The 17147-nt window shown below is 43.2% G+C and overlaps 1 protein-coding gene across 8 annotated transcripts in view; it reads left to right on the top strand.

Moving 5' to 3' along the window:
- Positions 1-17147, top strand: part of AKAP6 (A-kinase anchoring protein 6) — a 392941-nt gene that overhangs the window by 253140 nt on the left and 122654 nt on the right. For 6 of the 8 annotated variants that reach the window (XM_053282862.1, XM_053282857.1, XM_053282858.1 and 3 more), the window contains 2 exons: positions 10968-11116; positions 16135-16255. The exons of the other annotated variants lie outside the window; for them this stretch is intronic. In XM_053282862.1, the coding sequence (XP_053138837.1) occupies positions 10968-11116; positions 16135-16255 (270 nt within the window). The remainder of the gene's footprint in view (positions 1-10967; positions 11117-16134; positions 16256-17147) is intronic. 8 annotated transcript variants of the gene reach the window in all.

Raw genomic sequence — 17147 nt, 5'->3', positions numbered from 1 at the left:
GTGGACTGTCTGACTGATTTGAACCAAATTAGGTACAGTGAGTAACACACAGGGCCACCTTAGTGGTGTAGTTTGCTATGACGTCACCCACTCTGATTCAAGATGGTGGAACAATAAACTCTTGAGGTACAAGTGAGCTAACTTGTGAACTGCTTAACCAATTTGAAGCAAATTTGCTACAGCTGTAGGAACACATAGGCACACCTCAAAAGCGTAGATTGCAATGATGTCATCCACCCCAATTCAAGATGATGGACATGTAAACCTTTGAGGTGCAAGTGCACTAACTTGTGGACAGCCTAGCCGATTTCAACCAAATTTGCTACAGGTGTATGGACACATAAGGATGCCTCAATGGTGTAGTTTGTGATTGTGTCATCCACCCCGATCCAAGATAGTGGATATGTGAACTTTTGAGGTGCAAGTGCACTTACTTGAGGACTGTCTAAACGATTTGAACCAAATTTGGTACAGTTGTAGTGAGTGACACACAGGGACACCCCAATGGTGTAGTCAGAGACACTCTTACCCCCGGACCTTGGGGCTCTGGTCTATGGCCTCCAAGGTCTGGGAGGCTTCCAAATGGCCAGAGGGGCTCCTGCAGCCACTCCCCACCACTGCCCCATTGCGCCGTACCTCTGGGTTGTTTTTTTAAACATAATTTAAGCCGCCATGTGTGCAGCTGAGGGGTGGCGGCTGGATTGTGGACCGGGGGTGAGCTGAGCAGGCCTCACCTCCCACCCCCTTGGCCAGAATGACCGCTGGGCCTGTCTGTTCAGCCCAGCGGCTCTTGATAACTGAGAGACGCTCCAGCAGGCCTGTGCAATTGAAATAGATTATCACAAGCCTGTGACATCACGAGCTGAATCACTTTGCAGTTATCAAGAACCCCTGGGTCGAATGGACAGGCCCAGCTGTTGCTTTGCCTCTGCTGCCAGGGGGGAGATGACGTGAGGTCTGCTCAGCTCACCCCCTGGCCCACCCCCCAGCCACCCCTCCTCAGCAGCTTAAAGTATGCAAAAAATGGAGGTAAGGTGGGGTGGGGCAGTGGCAGGATGGGCATGGAGTGGCTGCAGGAGCCCCCCCCAAAAGCAGGTTTTGGGGGGCTTTCTGGGTGGTGAGAGCACCCCAATTACCTAGATGCACCCCTGGGTGTAGTTTGTAATGATGTCCACCACCCCGATCGAAGATGGCGGATGCATGAACATTTGAGCTGCAAGAGATCTAACTTGTGGACCTCAGTTTGAACCAAATATAGTCCAGTTGTAGAGACAGTGAAAGGAAAGTAGGCTGATTAGTTCTTACTAGAATTGCTTGTTACATATTTGGTAGATGGGGGGCTGTTCCATCCTTGGTACTGTATTCATATGTAAGGTTGTGGTAGAGGAGAGAGTAGGAGATTTTCATTTGCTTCCTAATTGCAAAGAGGTAAGAGAAACTGAGAATCCTTATGTCTGTGTGGCTGGGAAAAGATCCTGTGTTTCCTATGTGGAGGGTCCAGTGCCCATCCAGTCCAGCATCCTGTTTCGCACAGTGGCCCACCAGATGCCTCTGAAAAACCTACAGGCAAGAGCTGAGGGCGTGTCCTCTCTCTTGCTGTTGCTCCCTTGGAACTGGTATTTGGAGGAATCTTGCCTCTCAGATTCCTAGATGTGGCTACACACAGCCTAGTAGGAATAAAAAATGCTTATAGCTGTTATGCTAGATTGCTGAAAATGCTTGCTATGCTTTTCGCATGTTCATTTTATGGGAAGTGTTTGGGGATCTGATCCTGTGTATGTTTTGTACTTTGTTGTGCTGTTCCTAGTATGCACCATAGGCTATGCAGGCTACATGATGTCTTAAGAGTCTAGTATTCCCTAAAACATGCTGGTGATTTTTAAGCCACCCTGACTTTTTTGATTGTCCCATTTTCAGCAGCGTCCAGCAGCAGAACACTTTCCTCACTGGAACAGGTTGTGGTGGAGCAGTTGGGGGTGGGGAGGATGTGATAGAATGGGCCTTTGTTTGATTTAAAAACACATTCCAGTTTCATATTGGAACTTCCCTCAATTCCAAAAGCCGGTTTTGGCCTGGGCCCACACCCACCACTTTTGTGGCTTTATTATCTCTCACTTGTTTGTCAGGACTTTTCCTGTTGTTCTGAAAACTCTTGTAAAGCTTTTGATCGTTTTGCCTATCTCCAAGAGGGGATAGTTAACCTCAAGTTAGGTGAGGGGAGGGACTCTTGAGGTTGATGTTTACAACATGCTGCTTTGCTATTAGTTTAGCTTTGTTGGCTGAGACCAAGCTGCATGAATTTGAGAATGTGCAGACTTCACCACGATGCAAACTTTTGTTCTCTGAACTGCAATTTGAGACCTAAGAGCTACCAAGCTTCCTGTTTAACACCAGATAGGAAGAAACGTATCTTACTTGTGCATTTTTATCATTTTGCTTTGGTTGCCTGTGAACTGTTCTACTTTTTATATCCACCTAAATAAACTAGCTTTTGATTGTTTTAAACTTGATCTGGCTAGAAGTGTGCTCCGTTCTGTCTCCCTATGTGATTGCTCTGGCTACATGCTCCAAAGAGGTTTTAAGGCATTTTGGCTATATTTTGAATTCACCCTGGTTCTAGATAGGGATGTGCATGGACCGTGGAGGAGCGGTCCGATGCTGGGGGGGTTGCTTTAAGGGCGGGGAGTTTGTACTTACCCCTCCTGCCGCTTTTCCACTTCTGGCGCTCCAGTTTTTAGGGAAATCTTCAGGGAGGCAGCATTTCTCCCTGCCGCCCCTGCCCCCTTGTTGCCTGCTAAAAGCAGAAGTAACTTCCTCGCCTGCTGCCGCCACCGCTCACATGCCACCAACATGCGCACGCATGCCACGCACATCACAGTGATGTGCGTGATGCGCGCGCGGCGGTGGCGTGTGCATGTGTGGAAGTTACTTCTGCTTTTAGCAGGCAACAAGGGGGCAGGGGCAGCAGGGAGGAACGCTAGAAGATTTCCCTAAAAACTGGAGCGCAGGAGGGGGGAAAGCGGTAGGAGGAGTAAGTACACCCCCCCGCTCTTAAAGCAACCCCCCCCAGCGTCGGACCGCCGGACCGGGCCACCTGCGAACCAATTCGCAGGCCTCTAACATGGCCTGCGAACCAGTTCGTGCATATCTCTAGTTTTAGATAGAACAGGGAAGGTTTTGATGTTAGTTTTGTCTTATAGGAGACTGGTGGCAGCTCTTCTGGAGCATTCATTTAGTACATGTAAAAAGCGGCTTGATTTTTATTTTAGATTGTGGGCTTCAATTTACAAAATGAAAAGTATATTCCATTTTTAAAACTATGTGATCAATTGCTGATGAAGAGTGATTTCTAGAAATATAAATAATGAATACATATAAATGAATACACCTGTGCCTGTCCTGGGGACTGGGTTTAGCCATAGGGACATAGGAAGGAACATAGGAAGCTGCCCTATATGGAGTCAAAGCCTTTGTACATCTAGCTCAGAATTTTTTACACAGACTGGCAGCAGCTTCTCCAAAATTGCAGGCAAGAGCTTCTCTCAGCCCTGTTGCTGCCAGGGAGGGGAGGACAACTGGAACCTTCTGCATGCAAGAATGCAGGTGCTCTTCGCAGAGTAGTCCCATACCCTAAGGCAGGCCTGCAACTTCTCTATTGCAGATGCTGGCCTACAACTCCCATAACCCCTGGTTTTTGCTACTGTGGCTGGGGATTATGGGAGCTGTAGTCCAAAAACAGCTGGGGAACCTGCCAGTTGAGCAGGTCTGCCCTATGGGGAATATCTTACAGTGCTCACAAATACAGCCTCCCATTCAAATGCAAACCAAGGTGGACCCTGCTTAGCAAAAGGGAGAATTCATGCTTGCTACCACAAGACCTCTCCTCCCATTTGCCTTGTTCCCCCCTCCCCAAAATTGAGAAGTCTACACCCCTGGTTTTTGAACTATTGATCTGATTGAGTGTTAGAAATTTGTTGTTGGAGTACTGGAGAAATATGAAAGTGGACTTTTGTACACATATCTCTTGAGACTAGAGTGCATGAAGTGACTCCCCAATTCCTATGTTAGCTAGAAAACTGAAATTTGGAGCACACTTATCCAAGACAATCCTGGTCCCCGACTATTAGAACTATATGAAAGATAAGAATGGGATAAATAAATGTACCCCAATTGTGTGAATGTGTTTCCAGGTTATCCAGATGGCTAACCATCTGGAAGTTCCTGATTTCTAGAAGCTGGCTAAGTGGCTAAGAAACTGGGCTATGAATCAGGAAGTTCCTGATTCAGATTTTGCCTCTGCCATTAATTCACTAAGTAACAAGCCATTCCCTCTTAGCCTCAGCCCACTCCTTTTACAATTTTGAGATAATAACACCAACCTCACAGGGTTGTTGTTAGGGGTGTGCACAGAACTGTTTTTAATGGTTTGGTTCAAAATAGAACCAAATTAAAACCAAACCACCAGTCTGTAAACTGGTTCAGCCAAGCTGGTTGGTGTTCTGGTCTGTTCAGTCAAATTGGTTCAACCCTGTTTGAGGAGCCATGCTTGTAAAGGAGATTCTGGTGAGGATTCTTGTTTACATGCAAAGGGGAATCCTGCCTTTCTAAGGGTTTCTAAGGGTGGCGTGGGACGGTGAGAGGGCACCTTACAAGTGGTGCCGATGGTGCCTCTAAACCCCAGTGCTACCCCCAGCAGCATCTTTCCGGCCTCCACTGGTGCCCGGAGGCCATTTGCAGGACTTCTGCACATATGCAATGCACATGGCAATGCACATGAATGTGTAAATTGCCTCCACACATCTGCAGAGGCCAGAACCATGCTGCTGGGAGGAGCACCTGGGTTTAGAGGAGCCATCATTGCTGCTGATAAGGTGCCCTCTCATCACCAACCCCCATCCATCCTTAGAAACATTTTAAAGGCAGGATTCCTATTTGCTTGTAAAGGGGAATCCTCATCTGATTCCCTTTTACAAGCATCGCCCCTCTAACCTGGTCGAACCAATCCATAATGGATCGGGGTCAGTCCGGTTCGCAATAGAACCAGCCATCTTTTTTTTTTAAAGGCCAGTTCAAGTTCAAACCAGTTGAATCTGGCTGGTTTGAATCAAACACAGTTTGGTTCTGCACACCTCTAGTTGTTGTGACAATTGCCACAAGATCATAAGAACATAATAACAGCCCTGCTGGATCAGGTCCAAGGCCCATCTAGTCCAGCATCCTGTTTCACATAGTGGCCCACCGGATGTCACTGGAAGCTTACAGGCAGAAGTTGAAGGCATGCCCTCACTCCTGCTGTTACTCCCCCGCAACTGGTACTCAGAGGCATCCTGCCTTTGAGGCTGGAGGTGGCCTATAGCCCTCCGACTAGTAGCCATTGATAGACCTCCATTGAGAGACCTCCTCTCCTTTATATTTATTCATCATAAATATGAAGTGCTATATACATGCTAAGTATATTGGACCCAATATTAGGCTTTTCAACCCCCCAACCTGAAGTCTTCAGGAATCAGCATCAGTGTCATGATGACTATTGAAAGCAATCCTGGAGATTTTAATGGCTTGATACTGTGACAGGTATTGAAAAAAATTCTTGGAGTGGGGCGGGGGGGAGTTTCCAGGAATAGTTTCAGTCAGAGCTGGCAGTCCTACCTAAGACTTACAACTAATTTGCACAGCAGGACTGCTGTGTGCTTGGCTGAGAAGCCAATAGGGTGAAGCTACAGTATGTGGGATTCTGACTCTAGAAAACTATGAAAACAAGACCCGGGACATGAACTGAACCTTCTTATACAGGTATAGGCAACATTCCAATGCAGAGGAATCCAAGCCATACACAGGACAGGGAGCTGTGGAAGTTCCATTCTGTTTCTTCAAACTCATGAATCAGTTTTGGATTTGCAGCGCTGGTAGGGAGAGGAGAGCTGGTCTTGTGGTAGCAAGCATGACTTGTCCCCATAGCTAAGCAGGGTCTGCCCTGGTTGCATCTGAATGGGAGACTTGATGTGTGAGCACTGCAAGATATTCCCCTCAGGGGATGGAGCTGCTCTGGGAAGAGCAGAAGGTTCCAAGTTCCCTCCCTGGCTCCTCCAAGATAGGGCTGAGAGAGATTCCTGCCTGCAACCTTGGAGAAGCCGCTGCCAGTCTGTGAAGACAGTACTGAGCTAGATAGACCAATGGTCTGACTCAGTATATGGCAGTTTCCTATGTAGGGAGAACTGCAAGCATTTATTGATGCTTGCTAAATGCAAGCTTCATTTGCTAATATATATCTAGATAGCCATAAAAACATTTGGACTTCACTCACTCACTGATGAGAGGAGTATCAAAATCATGTTTTCCCATGCCCCATGGACCTGACCTTTCCAAGCATGTCGATTACTAGAAAAACCTGAAAACCAAATTGAAAGCAGTAGTGCACATTTTTATTTCACAAGATACTTCATTTTGGAAAGTCTTCAACTATTGACATGCTAATAATAATGACAATAAATGCATTAAAATATGTGGTTAATTGGCTTTCTGACAAGCATAAATCAAAAGCTGCAAAGTCCATCATGAACAATGTCAGACAACCAAAACTATTGAACTAATAAACATTGGTGATTTGTGAGGAGCTTCTTTGAAAAAGAAATTTAATGTACATATCCTACAGAAGAGAAATTACCTGGCCAGCTAAGGAAGCATTTGCTTTTCCTTTTTGTTTGTTTGTTTGTTACTAATGGACTTTTCTGGAATCAATAGACAGGTGTTTAGTCAAGCCACAGAATGCATTTGTCAATACTCTTACTTGTTTAGTTATACCATTGCTTGATGAAAACTGCTACTCTGATGTAGTAAATTAGAAGTATGTTGAAACACTTATTACTTGATTTGAAAGTTTTTCTTCTGCTTCTCTTAAAAACCAATCCTTATCAGCTATAACTACCCAAACCTTCTCAATGGGGTAATTCAGACAAGCATCACTCAGCACACACAATAAAGTTGGAGTGTGACAAGAGTGTGATGGAGAACATTGTGATGTGATCTCAGGAACACTTAAGCACGTGAAAGTGGTGTTCATCTGAATTGCCCTTCTACACCCACTCCAAAACCTCAAACTCAAACAGAGAGGCTATTCTCACGATTGGGGAAACCTGGGCTAAAGGAGCCCAGCCCATTGTGAGCCCATTTGACCCAGCCCAACCCAGCCCATTGTGAGCCCAACCCAGCCCATTTCCCCCAGCCCATTGTGAGCCCAACCCAGCCCATTTCCCCCTGCCGATCTGGACGCCCAGCAATGAGCAACTGCTCGTCTGCAGGGAGAGTGGACTCAGACTGTTCGTGTGGAGAGCCTCAGGGTTTAACATTGGGAATAATGCGAGTAGCATGTGACCTGCAATTGCACAAGGGTGAGCTGTACCAGCACAGTCCTCTTGTGCAGCATCATTGCCATGTATGTTAGAATCCCGCAGGAGCACAGGTGGGTCTGCACTGCCTATGTTACACTGTGGGACATGTCAGGCAATGGTGCTTAATGATGATTAACTGTTCTGGATGCTATCCACTTTTGTACATGAAATTGACTGATATAATTGACTACCAGCAGCACTAACGCCCATCTTACTCTTAAATTGCCTTATAGTTGGCATGTGAGATGCTCTGTTTCTAGGCCTCTGAATACCCTTTCTACTACATCTAGAATCCTTCTTTATATATAATAGGTTGTAGTCTGCTACTAATAGGGAAATAGATTAAGTTGCAAAGTAGTGTTTTTTGAAGCTCATTGAAATTTTAATTGGTGCATTTGTATTTTAGTAGAGAATGTTGAAAGAAAACAATACCATATTGGCCCCAAAGTGATCTTGAGCTCAACCTTGCCTCTGTACTCTTCCCAGCTATCCAGGGGCAAGTACGGCAAACAGCCAAATCCATCCCTATGTCATCTGGTGCTCTGCGCTCTAGAATCCAACTCATCAACACAGCTGCAATATATAAAATATCTATTCAGCAGGGTCAGAAGCCAAATATTATTTAACATTCTTTGGACCAGGAAATTGTCTAAAAGAAAACATCAGGACTAATGTAGTTCATCTTGCTTAAAGATGAGGTTGCTGAGGAATCTTTGGAACGTTGATTGGTGGGATAATGAGAGCTCTGCGCTTCTGTTTTTATTTACTTCATTAGTAAAGCAAACATTACAGCAGAAAGAATGACATATGACACATTCGATGACTGCTAACCAGAGCACAATCCTTTAGGTGAATTAATCATTCTTAGGGCCCTGAGCTAATATAGTCCTGTGGCCCATACACTTACATGTTAACAACTGTAATTGTAATAGCATTACTGTGAACAAAACTATACAGCTGTCATATTACTGAACTGGTTATCTTGAAGCAAAGATGTACATTGCTAGTTCATTGCTACTTAGCCCTGCTAACTAGGCTAAGAGGCACCCTAAGAGGAAAAATGCTGATTCTCTCATCTTTAACAAGGGGAGAGCAACTGACCCTATTTAATCCCAGCACAGCATTTCTTCAGTGCTCCTTTGTGTTTCTTCTTAAAGTCCTTTGGGAACAGATAGATGATGACTCCTCCTCCTTGTCCCCCTCCTCCACTTCCTTTTTGTAGACCACTTTGAGAACTTTTTTGTTGAAAAGCAGTATATAAATAGTAGTAATGGTAGTATCTACCCCCTAGATTTCCAAGAATTATAGTGTGTGGATTTCCAGTAGCAAAAATCCACACCTTATATTTCCAGGAAGGCATTAGGAAGGCGCCTCCAGACCCCCAACTCTGTTGTCTTTCCTATTGTTTTGCTCTTTAGTTGAACCTTAAATATGGGGGGGTGGGGGTGCATGTGTGTGTGCAATGCAGCCATATGTCCAAATTACATTGTGTAAATAATTGTGATTGCTAAAACTATCAGTGGAACCCTGAGAACGTTAACACGATACAATGTTTTCATAAAAATAATATGGGCTTTGATCCAATGATGTATAAACAGAATGCAATCCCCTTCCTCACCACTGCTTCCCCTTTCCCCTCAAAAAAGTTGCTTCTAAGGATCAGACAGTTTGTAATATGGCACAGAAGACTGCAGCAGGAGAATGGAATCAACAGAATTTGGGGTGTCACCTTCCACAAGTTAAAATGGCTTCCACTCATGCAAGAGTATTTTTGGATCCAAACCAGAGTTTACCATTGCACTTGGTTGTGATGGTGATGGACGGCATCCTCCATCCCATATCTTCACTTTTACTTCTATTTAAATAAGATGTGAGGTCCCTATGCACAAAAAGTAATGACTATACATCAGAAATGCTGAAACAGGATAAATGAATCTATCTGTCTGTCTACCTACATGAAGTCCCCAACTTACAAAATGGTTGTGTTTCAAATGTTTGCTCATAGGTTGGAATGTATATAGTTCCCAAGAGTGATGATTTGTTTATAGGTGCAGGTTAGTGTCTATAAATTGAATAAAATACAATTAAATAATATATTTTCTTATTAAAATACATTAAATAAGACCTCTCCCTGTCACAGTATGCAGCTTCTGGGGTGTGTGGAATTGTGCTCCTGGCCCTTTGAGGAAGACATGGAGCTGCCATCTTGACTCTCCTATCACTTTCCTCTGGCTGTCCAATGGGAGCCGAGGAGAACCTGCATAAGTGGCCAGCTCCCTTCAATCGCCCTCAGTCGCTCTGAGGGCAAAGCACCAATCCCATATAAGTGAGGTTTGTCCAGTCACTTTTGGGGGCGAAGTAGGAATTTTTCTGCGTCATACCTTTTGGCCATGGTGTGGGCTTTTTTCGCTTACCTCTCACGGAATTTGTGATTTGGTTTGGTCACTTTGCCGAAGAGTGCGGGTTGGTGTAGCTAGTCTTGTTCAGCGTCTGACTGGGAGTCCATTTCAGGTGAGTAGGCAAGCTGAGGAACAGTCTTTTCAGGTTTTGCGGCCCTTGGGCTGGGATCTGCCCCTACTTGGAGGCTTGCTGGCACCAACCACTCAGAGATTTGCGGCCTGGGTGGGTGGGACTAGCTGACCTCCCCTCAGCGGTTGTTACAATGTCTGGACTAGTACAGGACTGAATTAACACCCAGGCTTTCACCCGGTAGTGGGTGGTCCTCCTTATGAGGCTGACCCTCAATGAGGCACCCACACTCTAATTTTCCTCATTGTAGGTTATTTGTATTAATATAGTGGCCTTAGTTCATCCAAATACACGTGTCTTGGTGTTACTGGGCCTGACGGTGCAATATGTTATGGAGCTTTGTTTGTATGAGTAAGTCGGGTGTTTGTAACTTGAGAAGTACATCTACCTACCTACCTACCTACCTACCTATCTAAATGATGAACAATGATTTGAACAATATTTTGAGTCAGTACTGACAGGGCCTTCCCACCCCCACAACATTTTGGTCTCCTGCAAAAATGATCCCATTTTCATTGATTTGTGCAGCATAGCCTCACAGCTTCTCATCTTCACCAATACATATTAAGGCAATACTGCTCTTCTTGCTACCTGGCATTCAGACAGCAGTGGCCAGAGATACCTTATTCTCAGTCTCAGGTAGCTGCTACTGCAACACCCATTCTTTTCCCCCCAAATTGGATCATCTTCCTAGGAATAGTGACATCATCACATAATCAAATATGATTGGTCACTTGACGATATCAATGTTTCTAGGAAGGAGACCAATGCGGTGGGGGGGGGATGCCAAAGCACCCACAATCAGGACTATGAACATATGCAAAGAAGGTGAATGGATTCATAATGGTGAGTAGAATATTTCAGCCCCCTAAAACCTTATAAAGCCAATTTTATTAAATATCAACATATTATGATCATATTTAATACTATTGTAAATTGTAGCCTTGGTAAAATATTTTGTTAGCTTCACAAGACAAAGTAGTAGCCTCATAAATGCATTCTTTATGAATTAAAATAAAGGCTTCATTTCTTATTGTTTTCCTTCTCTAGGCAGAGGTTCAGCTATGCTATCTGGAAGCACAAAGAGATGCTGTTGAACAGATGTCCTTAAAGCTGTACAGCGAGCAGTACAACAGCAGTAGCAAGCGAAAAGAAGAGTTTGCGGATATGTCAAAAGTTCACACAGTGGGAAGTAATGGGTAGGGAACTATTCTTTTTGTTGTTTTATTCTCAGTGATCTGTATCTCCCTTCTTTAACATGATCTCCTCTTCTTTGCTCCAATGTTAGTAAGGAGAATTTTTCCTAAGCCAAAACACAAGGAATCATTCATTCTCTCTTTCTGCCCCCACCCCCCTGTCTGTGTGTATCTGTAGTTTATTAATACAAAGATCAATGTGTTGTAATTCATTTCCCTATATAATTGACCACTGTAAGAACTGCCTAACCACTCCTGTTCATTATTTTATGGGGAATGCATGGAACACCCTCAAACTATTTATAGTACATATCCTTAGTCCTTTCTTTCAATCCCCCAACATTCCTTAACAGCATTTTAAAAAGGCATAAAAACACAAGATAGTGTGTCTCGCTAAATCACACCAAATGTCTGTTCTCCGGCATTTTGATTCTACAGCAGTGGCTAGTTTGATGCAAGTCATAATTAAAGCACCTTAGCAGGTTGCCCCTCTTGTTGCAGTTCTTATCCTAGAAATGTTGGGATAGGCTTTATTCTAGATTAGGTTTGCTCAGGGTGCTAAACCTCTTTTCAGAGGCAGGGTCATTCCTTCCCATTATTTAACATAAATGTCTACCTCAGTATTGTGAAGACTCATGGCAACCAACATCTAAATTAAAACATGCATAAAACATCATGCTGAAACAATGGCTGATATCCAGATTAGTGCTGCACTGCCACGTGAGGGGGAGGGGAAATTTCCAATGATCTTTCCTCTCTGAAGCCAATGGTGCCCCCCAAAATATGTCCCTGAGGGCCCACAGCCCGGTTGCTCCAGTGCAGTGCAAGTCTGGATGTCAGCCTCCAAATCTAGCATACGCTAAGCCAAATGGCAAGAAATTTCAATCATTGTCAGCTAACCTTTATCACCCAAATACAATTGTCTAGATAATGATTATTATTACTGTTGTTTTCCAAGTTCCTTAAAAACAAGGGGCAGGATCCAGACTAAGTTAGTCACAGCTAATCACCATTGAAACAAAACAGAGAGGCTAGTCATCATTAGGGATGTGCGAAACGTTTCGGATAAAAAACGTTTTGTACCCAAAACAGCCTGTTTCGGGTGTTTTGTAGACAAAACAAAACACCCATTTTCCAGATCCCAAAGTTTTGTATACAAAACAAAACGCCCCTGTTTCGGCTACAAAACGTTTTGTTGTTTCGGACCTCCATTTTGTGGTTATCTCTGAGTCAGTCTCCATTTTGTGTTTGACATCTCTTTGAATTTCCCACCCTTCCAGCCTTCTGATTAGTGACCTAAATCATGGGCTGACCTGCTGACAATGTTCTTGTTCCCCATTGGCTCTTTTGCTTCTTCCCACTCTTTACTGACCCCACATAGGCCAGGGAAAGGGTTGCTAACCCATGGGGTGCTGGGTTCTGCTGTTTCTGTGGTGTTCTGAGTGTAGATTCTCTGGTAGCATATGAGAGTGGATTCTTGTTTTTCACTGAAAATCTCATATACTACCAGAGAATCTACAATGAACACCTCAGAAACAACAAAACACAGTACCCCACAGGCTTGTGGACATGGGGGTGGTTGACACCCTATGTGTACTACACAACCCCTCGCCCCCCCAAGTGGAATTATGGGGCTGCTGAAACCTCCATTATTCCCTATGGGAGAAATCTTAAAGACACGTAAACTTCAACAAATCACAAAAGATCAGCCCTTTGCCCAATTCCTTTGAAATAATTCTGGAAGTTTCCTCGCCCCCATTGGGCACTACCACCCACCACACTCTGCTCTGGGTCATCCCTTTCCCCTTGATTTTAAGCGATACATTTGCTGGAATCCCCATTATTCCCTGTTGGAAAATTCTTAAAGATGTGTAAACTTTTTTAAAAAATCACACACACAAAAATCAGCCCTTTGCCTAATTCCTTTGAAATTTGGGTGGTAGCTTCCACCCATTGGACACTACCACCACCACCCACTCTTTTTGCCCTGGGACCCTTTTTAAAAATCCAAATCGATTCGGATTCGGAAAATTTGGCTACAAAACAAAACAGGGCTGATTCGGATTCAGAAAATTTGGGTACAAAACAAAACGGGGATGTTTCGATTCGGATACAAATCAAAACAAGAAAAATCCAAAATGCACACCCCTAGTCATCATGGCTAACTTACAATCCATTAATTTCAATGGGACTTAGAGATACACGAATTTAGGTTTAGCTCACTTGCAAGCCATTATTTCGGATTACTGCCAATCCCACCTCTATCCGTCAGACCCTTTTCTGGCATACAGGCAGAGGTCCTACGAGAGAAACAGGCCTTCTGTCGTTTGCACTGGGAGATCCAGGTGGCAAGAAATGCTGGGATCCCTCTCCTACTGCTCAGAAAGGATTCCTGCTGTTTCAAACATTCTCAAAAATTGCAGTGGAAATGAGACCTCCAGTGAGAAGATCTGTGTGGTACTGTGTGTCCTGCTTGCCAGAGAGCTGGAAACACTCACCATTTGTAGATGGCTGGACTTAGTCATGACTAACTTAGTCTGGGTCCTGTTTATAGGGATGTGCATGCATCAGTTTTTCATTTTGATTTGTACCTGAATTGAATCACCCCTGATTTCTTTTGGGTCCAAATCTGATCCCCCAAATTACCCCAGATTCAATTTGTACCTGAATTTTCCAAATCTGAATCAATTAGGGGCAAAAAATGGGTCCTGGGAGCAAAAGAGTGGGGTGGGTGGTAGTGCCCAATGGGTAGAAGTGACCACCCAAATTTCAAAGAAATTGGGCAAAGGGGTGGTTTTTAAATGATTTTTGAAGCTGGCATATCTTTGGGGCAGAAAAGGAGTTTGGGGGGGAAGAAGACTGGGTCAGGTGGTAGTGCCCAAATGGGTTCCTGCTACCACCCAGATTTCAAAGAAATTGGTGAAAGAGGTGATTTCTAAAGAATTTCTGAAGTTTGCGCATATTTAAGCTCAACTTCAAAGAAAGATAAACAGACTCTCTTACCCAAGAGAGTCATGCTGTCACTGCCAGAGCTGTGGGCACTGAGCAGGAGAGCCTCAGGGGTTGGCTGTGCATGGGCCCTCACCAACATGGTTGCCTTCAGATACCACCCTTGTAGCATATTAAAAAATAGTGCCTTCTTCTGATTCTGAGCAGCGGGGAAGCAGCTTTCCTAGAGTGCAAGAGGCTGTTAGTTCAAATCCCTGCTGGTGTGGTCCCCAGACTGTGCCTAATAAATGCATTTGAAGTCACTTATATTGGGCAGCAGCAATATAGGAAGGTGCTGAACAGGGGAGTAGCTAGGGATGAGGGGGCCCGTGTTCACCCCTCTCTCCAGTGACACCTTGGAGTGAGGGAGATAATGAAGAAAAAAGGGAGGGGTGGATCTGGACTGGGGGGGCCCTCAGGAGCTTGGCGGCCCAGGTTCTTTGAACCCCTCCGCTCAATTATAGCTCCGCCTCTGGTGCTGAAGGCATCATCTCATACTGCACGGGAGGAGGCACTGGTAAACCACTCCTTTATTCTACCAAGAAAATCACATGGAATGTGATCACTAGGAGTCGACACTGATTCGATGGCACTATCTTTCCTTTATTATCACATTAACAATATCAGTGGTCTAGTAATCCTCGATTGAATACTCTAAGGATGTGTTCTGATTTAAGCATTTTTAACCTATAGGATGATTTTTGGAATTTATCCCTGCTGGTGCATATAAGTGAAAATGCTATATTGGAATATATCACTCATATAACTTGTTCAGAAACAATTATGTGAGATGGATCCTTAAGGACCTTCATCTGTAAAATAATTGTCTGGATGACACAAAGCAAAACTTTGTATGAATCTGTATCCATTTGTATCCATTATTTCATGGATTCAAATGTTTTTGCAAAAATAGCCTAAGTGAAATGATAATAGTAGTGTTGTGTGAGTGCTAGCTTTATTTTAATCTAGTTCAATATTGATAGAGGCATACCAAATATTTAAGTCTGGGCTATTAATTTTGCATTGCCTGTGGGTTGTACTGATTCCCTTGTGGCTGGCAAGTAACATGGTGGATATCACTGGTTTAAATTTAAATACAGTAAGATAAGCAGTTATGGTAAGCAAAGACCACAGTATCACATGCTCTTACGTGGCCCCTAGATTCAAAATTATGCTCCAGTGTCATAGGTGTGCTTTTGGAGAGTTACAGTTTAACCTGTCTAGATTATTGAGAGTTATCCTTCAGACAATTTTGCAATTCTTCCATGAACACCTTCTTCTTCTTCTTCTACTACTTTTTGTATCACTGTGTTTTACTTATTCACTAGGCTTTCAATAGAGAATAACATTAATCCTTTTAAGCTCCTTATTCTAATGATTTATTTTGTTGGAAACCATTGTGATCCTTCTTTGAATTTTAATGATTGCTGGCTATTCAAAGATTCATTGTTTTGACTTCCTGTCCTTACCTTTGTTTCTAACATGTCTGTAGGGAACACCTGTCTAATACTGTATCTGGCCTTAGTTTTCACTGGCTTACCATATTCACTCAAGCCTATCTTAAAGCGTTAAGTTGAAATGCTAGCTACTCATGCATGAAAATAAACGTAGGATATATATTTGCAGAGATAGGCAGATAGACAGCAGAGGGATGGCTAAATGGATTGAGTCATTTTTCTGTGAAAGTATTATTTTTGGTGCAAATAATAGCACATAATGCTCATTGCAGAGAAGTTGACTAAATATGTTAGCACTTTAAAAACCATTAAGCAGCCCCATATGTAATTCCTATTTCTTACGTTTTGTAAGCAAGTGAAATATGCCTGCTGTTGTTGACAGAATCTCGCATCATTTGCTGAAATTTAAGTCATGTCTTATACTAGATTTGAATTTTCATCCATCCTGTTGAAATATAGAATCTCTTCAGAATCAGAGCTAGGAACATCATGCGTTTTCAAGAATATCTTATTCTAATACAAGATTTTAACAGCTACACACTATTATGCATAATACATTTTGTTCCTTATCTGCAGCCTTTTGGACTTTGATTCAGAATATCAGGAGCTCTGGGATTGGCTGATTGACATGGAATCCATAGTGATAGACAGCCATGACCTGATGATGTCAGAGGAGCAGCAGCTGCATCTTTACAAGGTTAACGCTTCCGTTACTGCCTTTACCTAGCTATAGAAGATCTGATTAGTTTGACAAGTCTTTCTCTCACAGGATAGCCCTGCGTTCATTGTATATATCATGGTGTCTATTAGAATTCCCTTCCCTGTCCCCAACCTCATTTCCATCCCCTCTGTGCTGACAGCCTGCACCAACATCATAATTGTGAGAAAGTTCCCTTTATCACATTCTATTTGGTGCAATTCTATAGGAGGACAAAGATTTGTCTTTGGAGTGAATAGAAATAGATGAAGCTGCATTCATAAATAGACTGAAACAAAATGAAGAAAAAAATGATAGTAGCATATAGAAAACTATTTTGATTGGAGCTTTCTTCTGGATTTTATCTATCTTCCAGACGTCTTGAGTATGGGGGGGGGCTTATTTTAGTTTACTGCTTCCTGGATATAGGATTCTTATAATTTTATTTTTATTAGTTATATATAAGGCATATATTTTCCCATTAAGACAATACAGTTCCTGTGTACTTGTGCTTGATTACAAATCTTTCAAATGCTTTGACACACACACACCTCTAGGTAGTAGCCAGGATGCCCGATCAATTCTGCTTAACAAAGCATTAGAATAATTTTTGATAAGCTGTAATTTCACCTTTAACTTCGGTTCCAGGTTTTTGTATGTGACTGGGAAATGTGTGGGGTGTGTTTTGGGAGTGGAGGAGGGGCTTTCCACAGAAATATCAGGCTGTAGTAAATCTTCCTCATTTAGGCAATTTTTATTGGACTAATTCTGACAGTTGTCATCCTTGAATTGCTTTGAGCATATGGCATATCTCAAAGAGCAGATTGTGAATCATAAAAAATAAAATTAATAACTAACCACAGAATCAGCAACAGTATAATGACAAGAAACA

This window comes from Hemicordylus capensis, chromosome 1, assembly GCF_027244095.1.
Source record: "Hemicordylus capensis ecotype Gifberg chromosome 1, rHemCap1.1.pri, whole genome shotgun sequence".
Taxonomy (NCBI): domain Eukaryota; kingdom Metazoa; phylum Chordata; class Lepidosauria; order Squamata; family Cordylidae; genus Hemicordylus; species Hemicordylus capensis.
The sequence above is the reverse complement of the archived record's forward strand: the minus strand, read 5'-3'. Positions and strand labels throughout refer to the sequence as shown.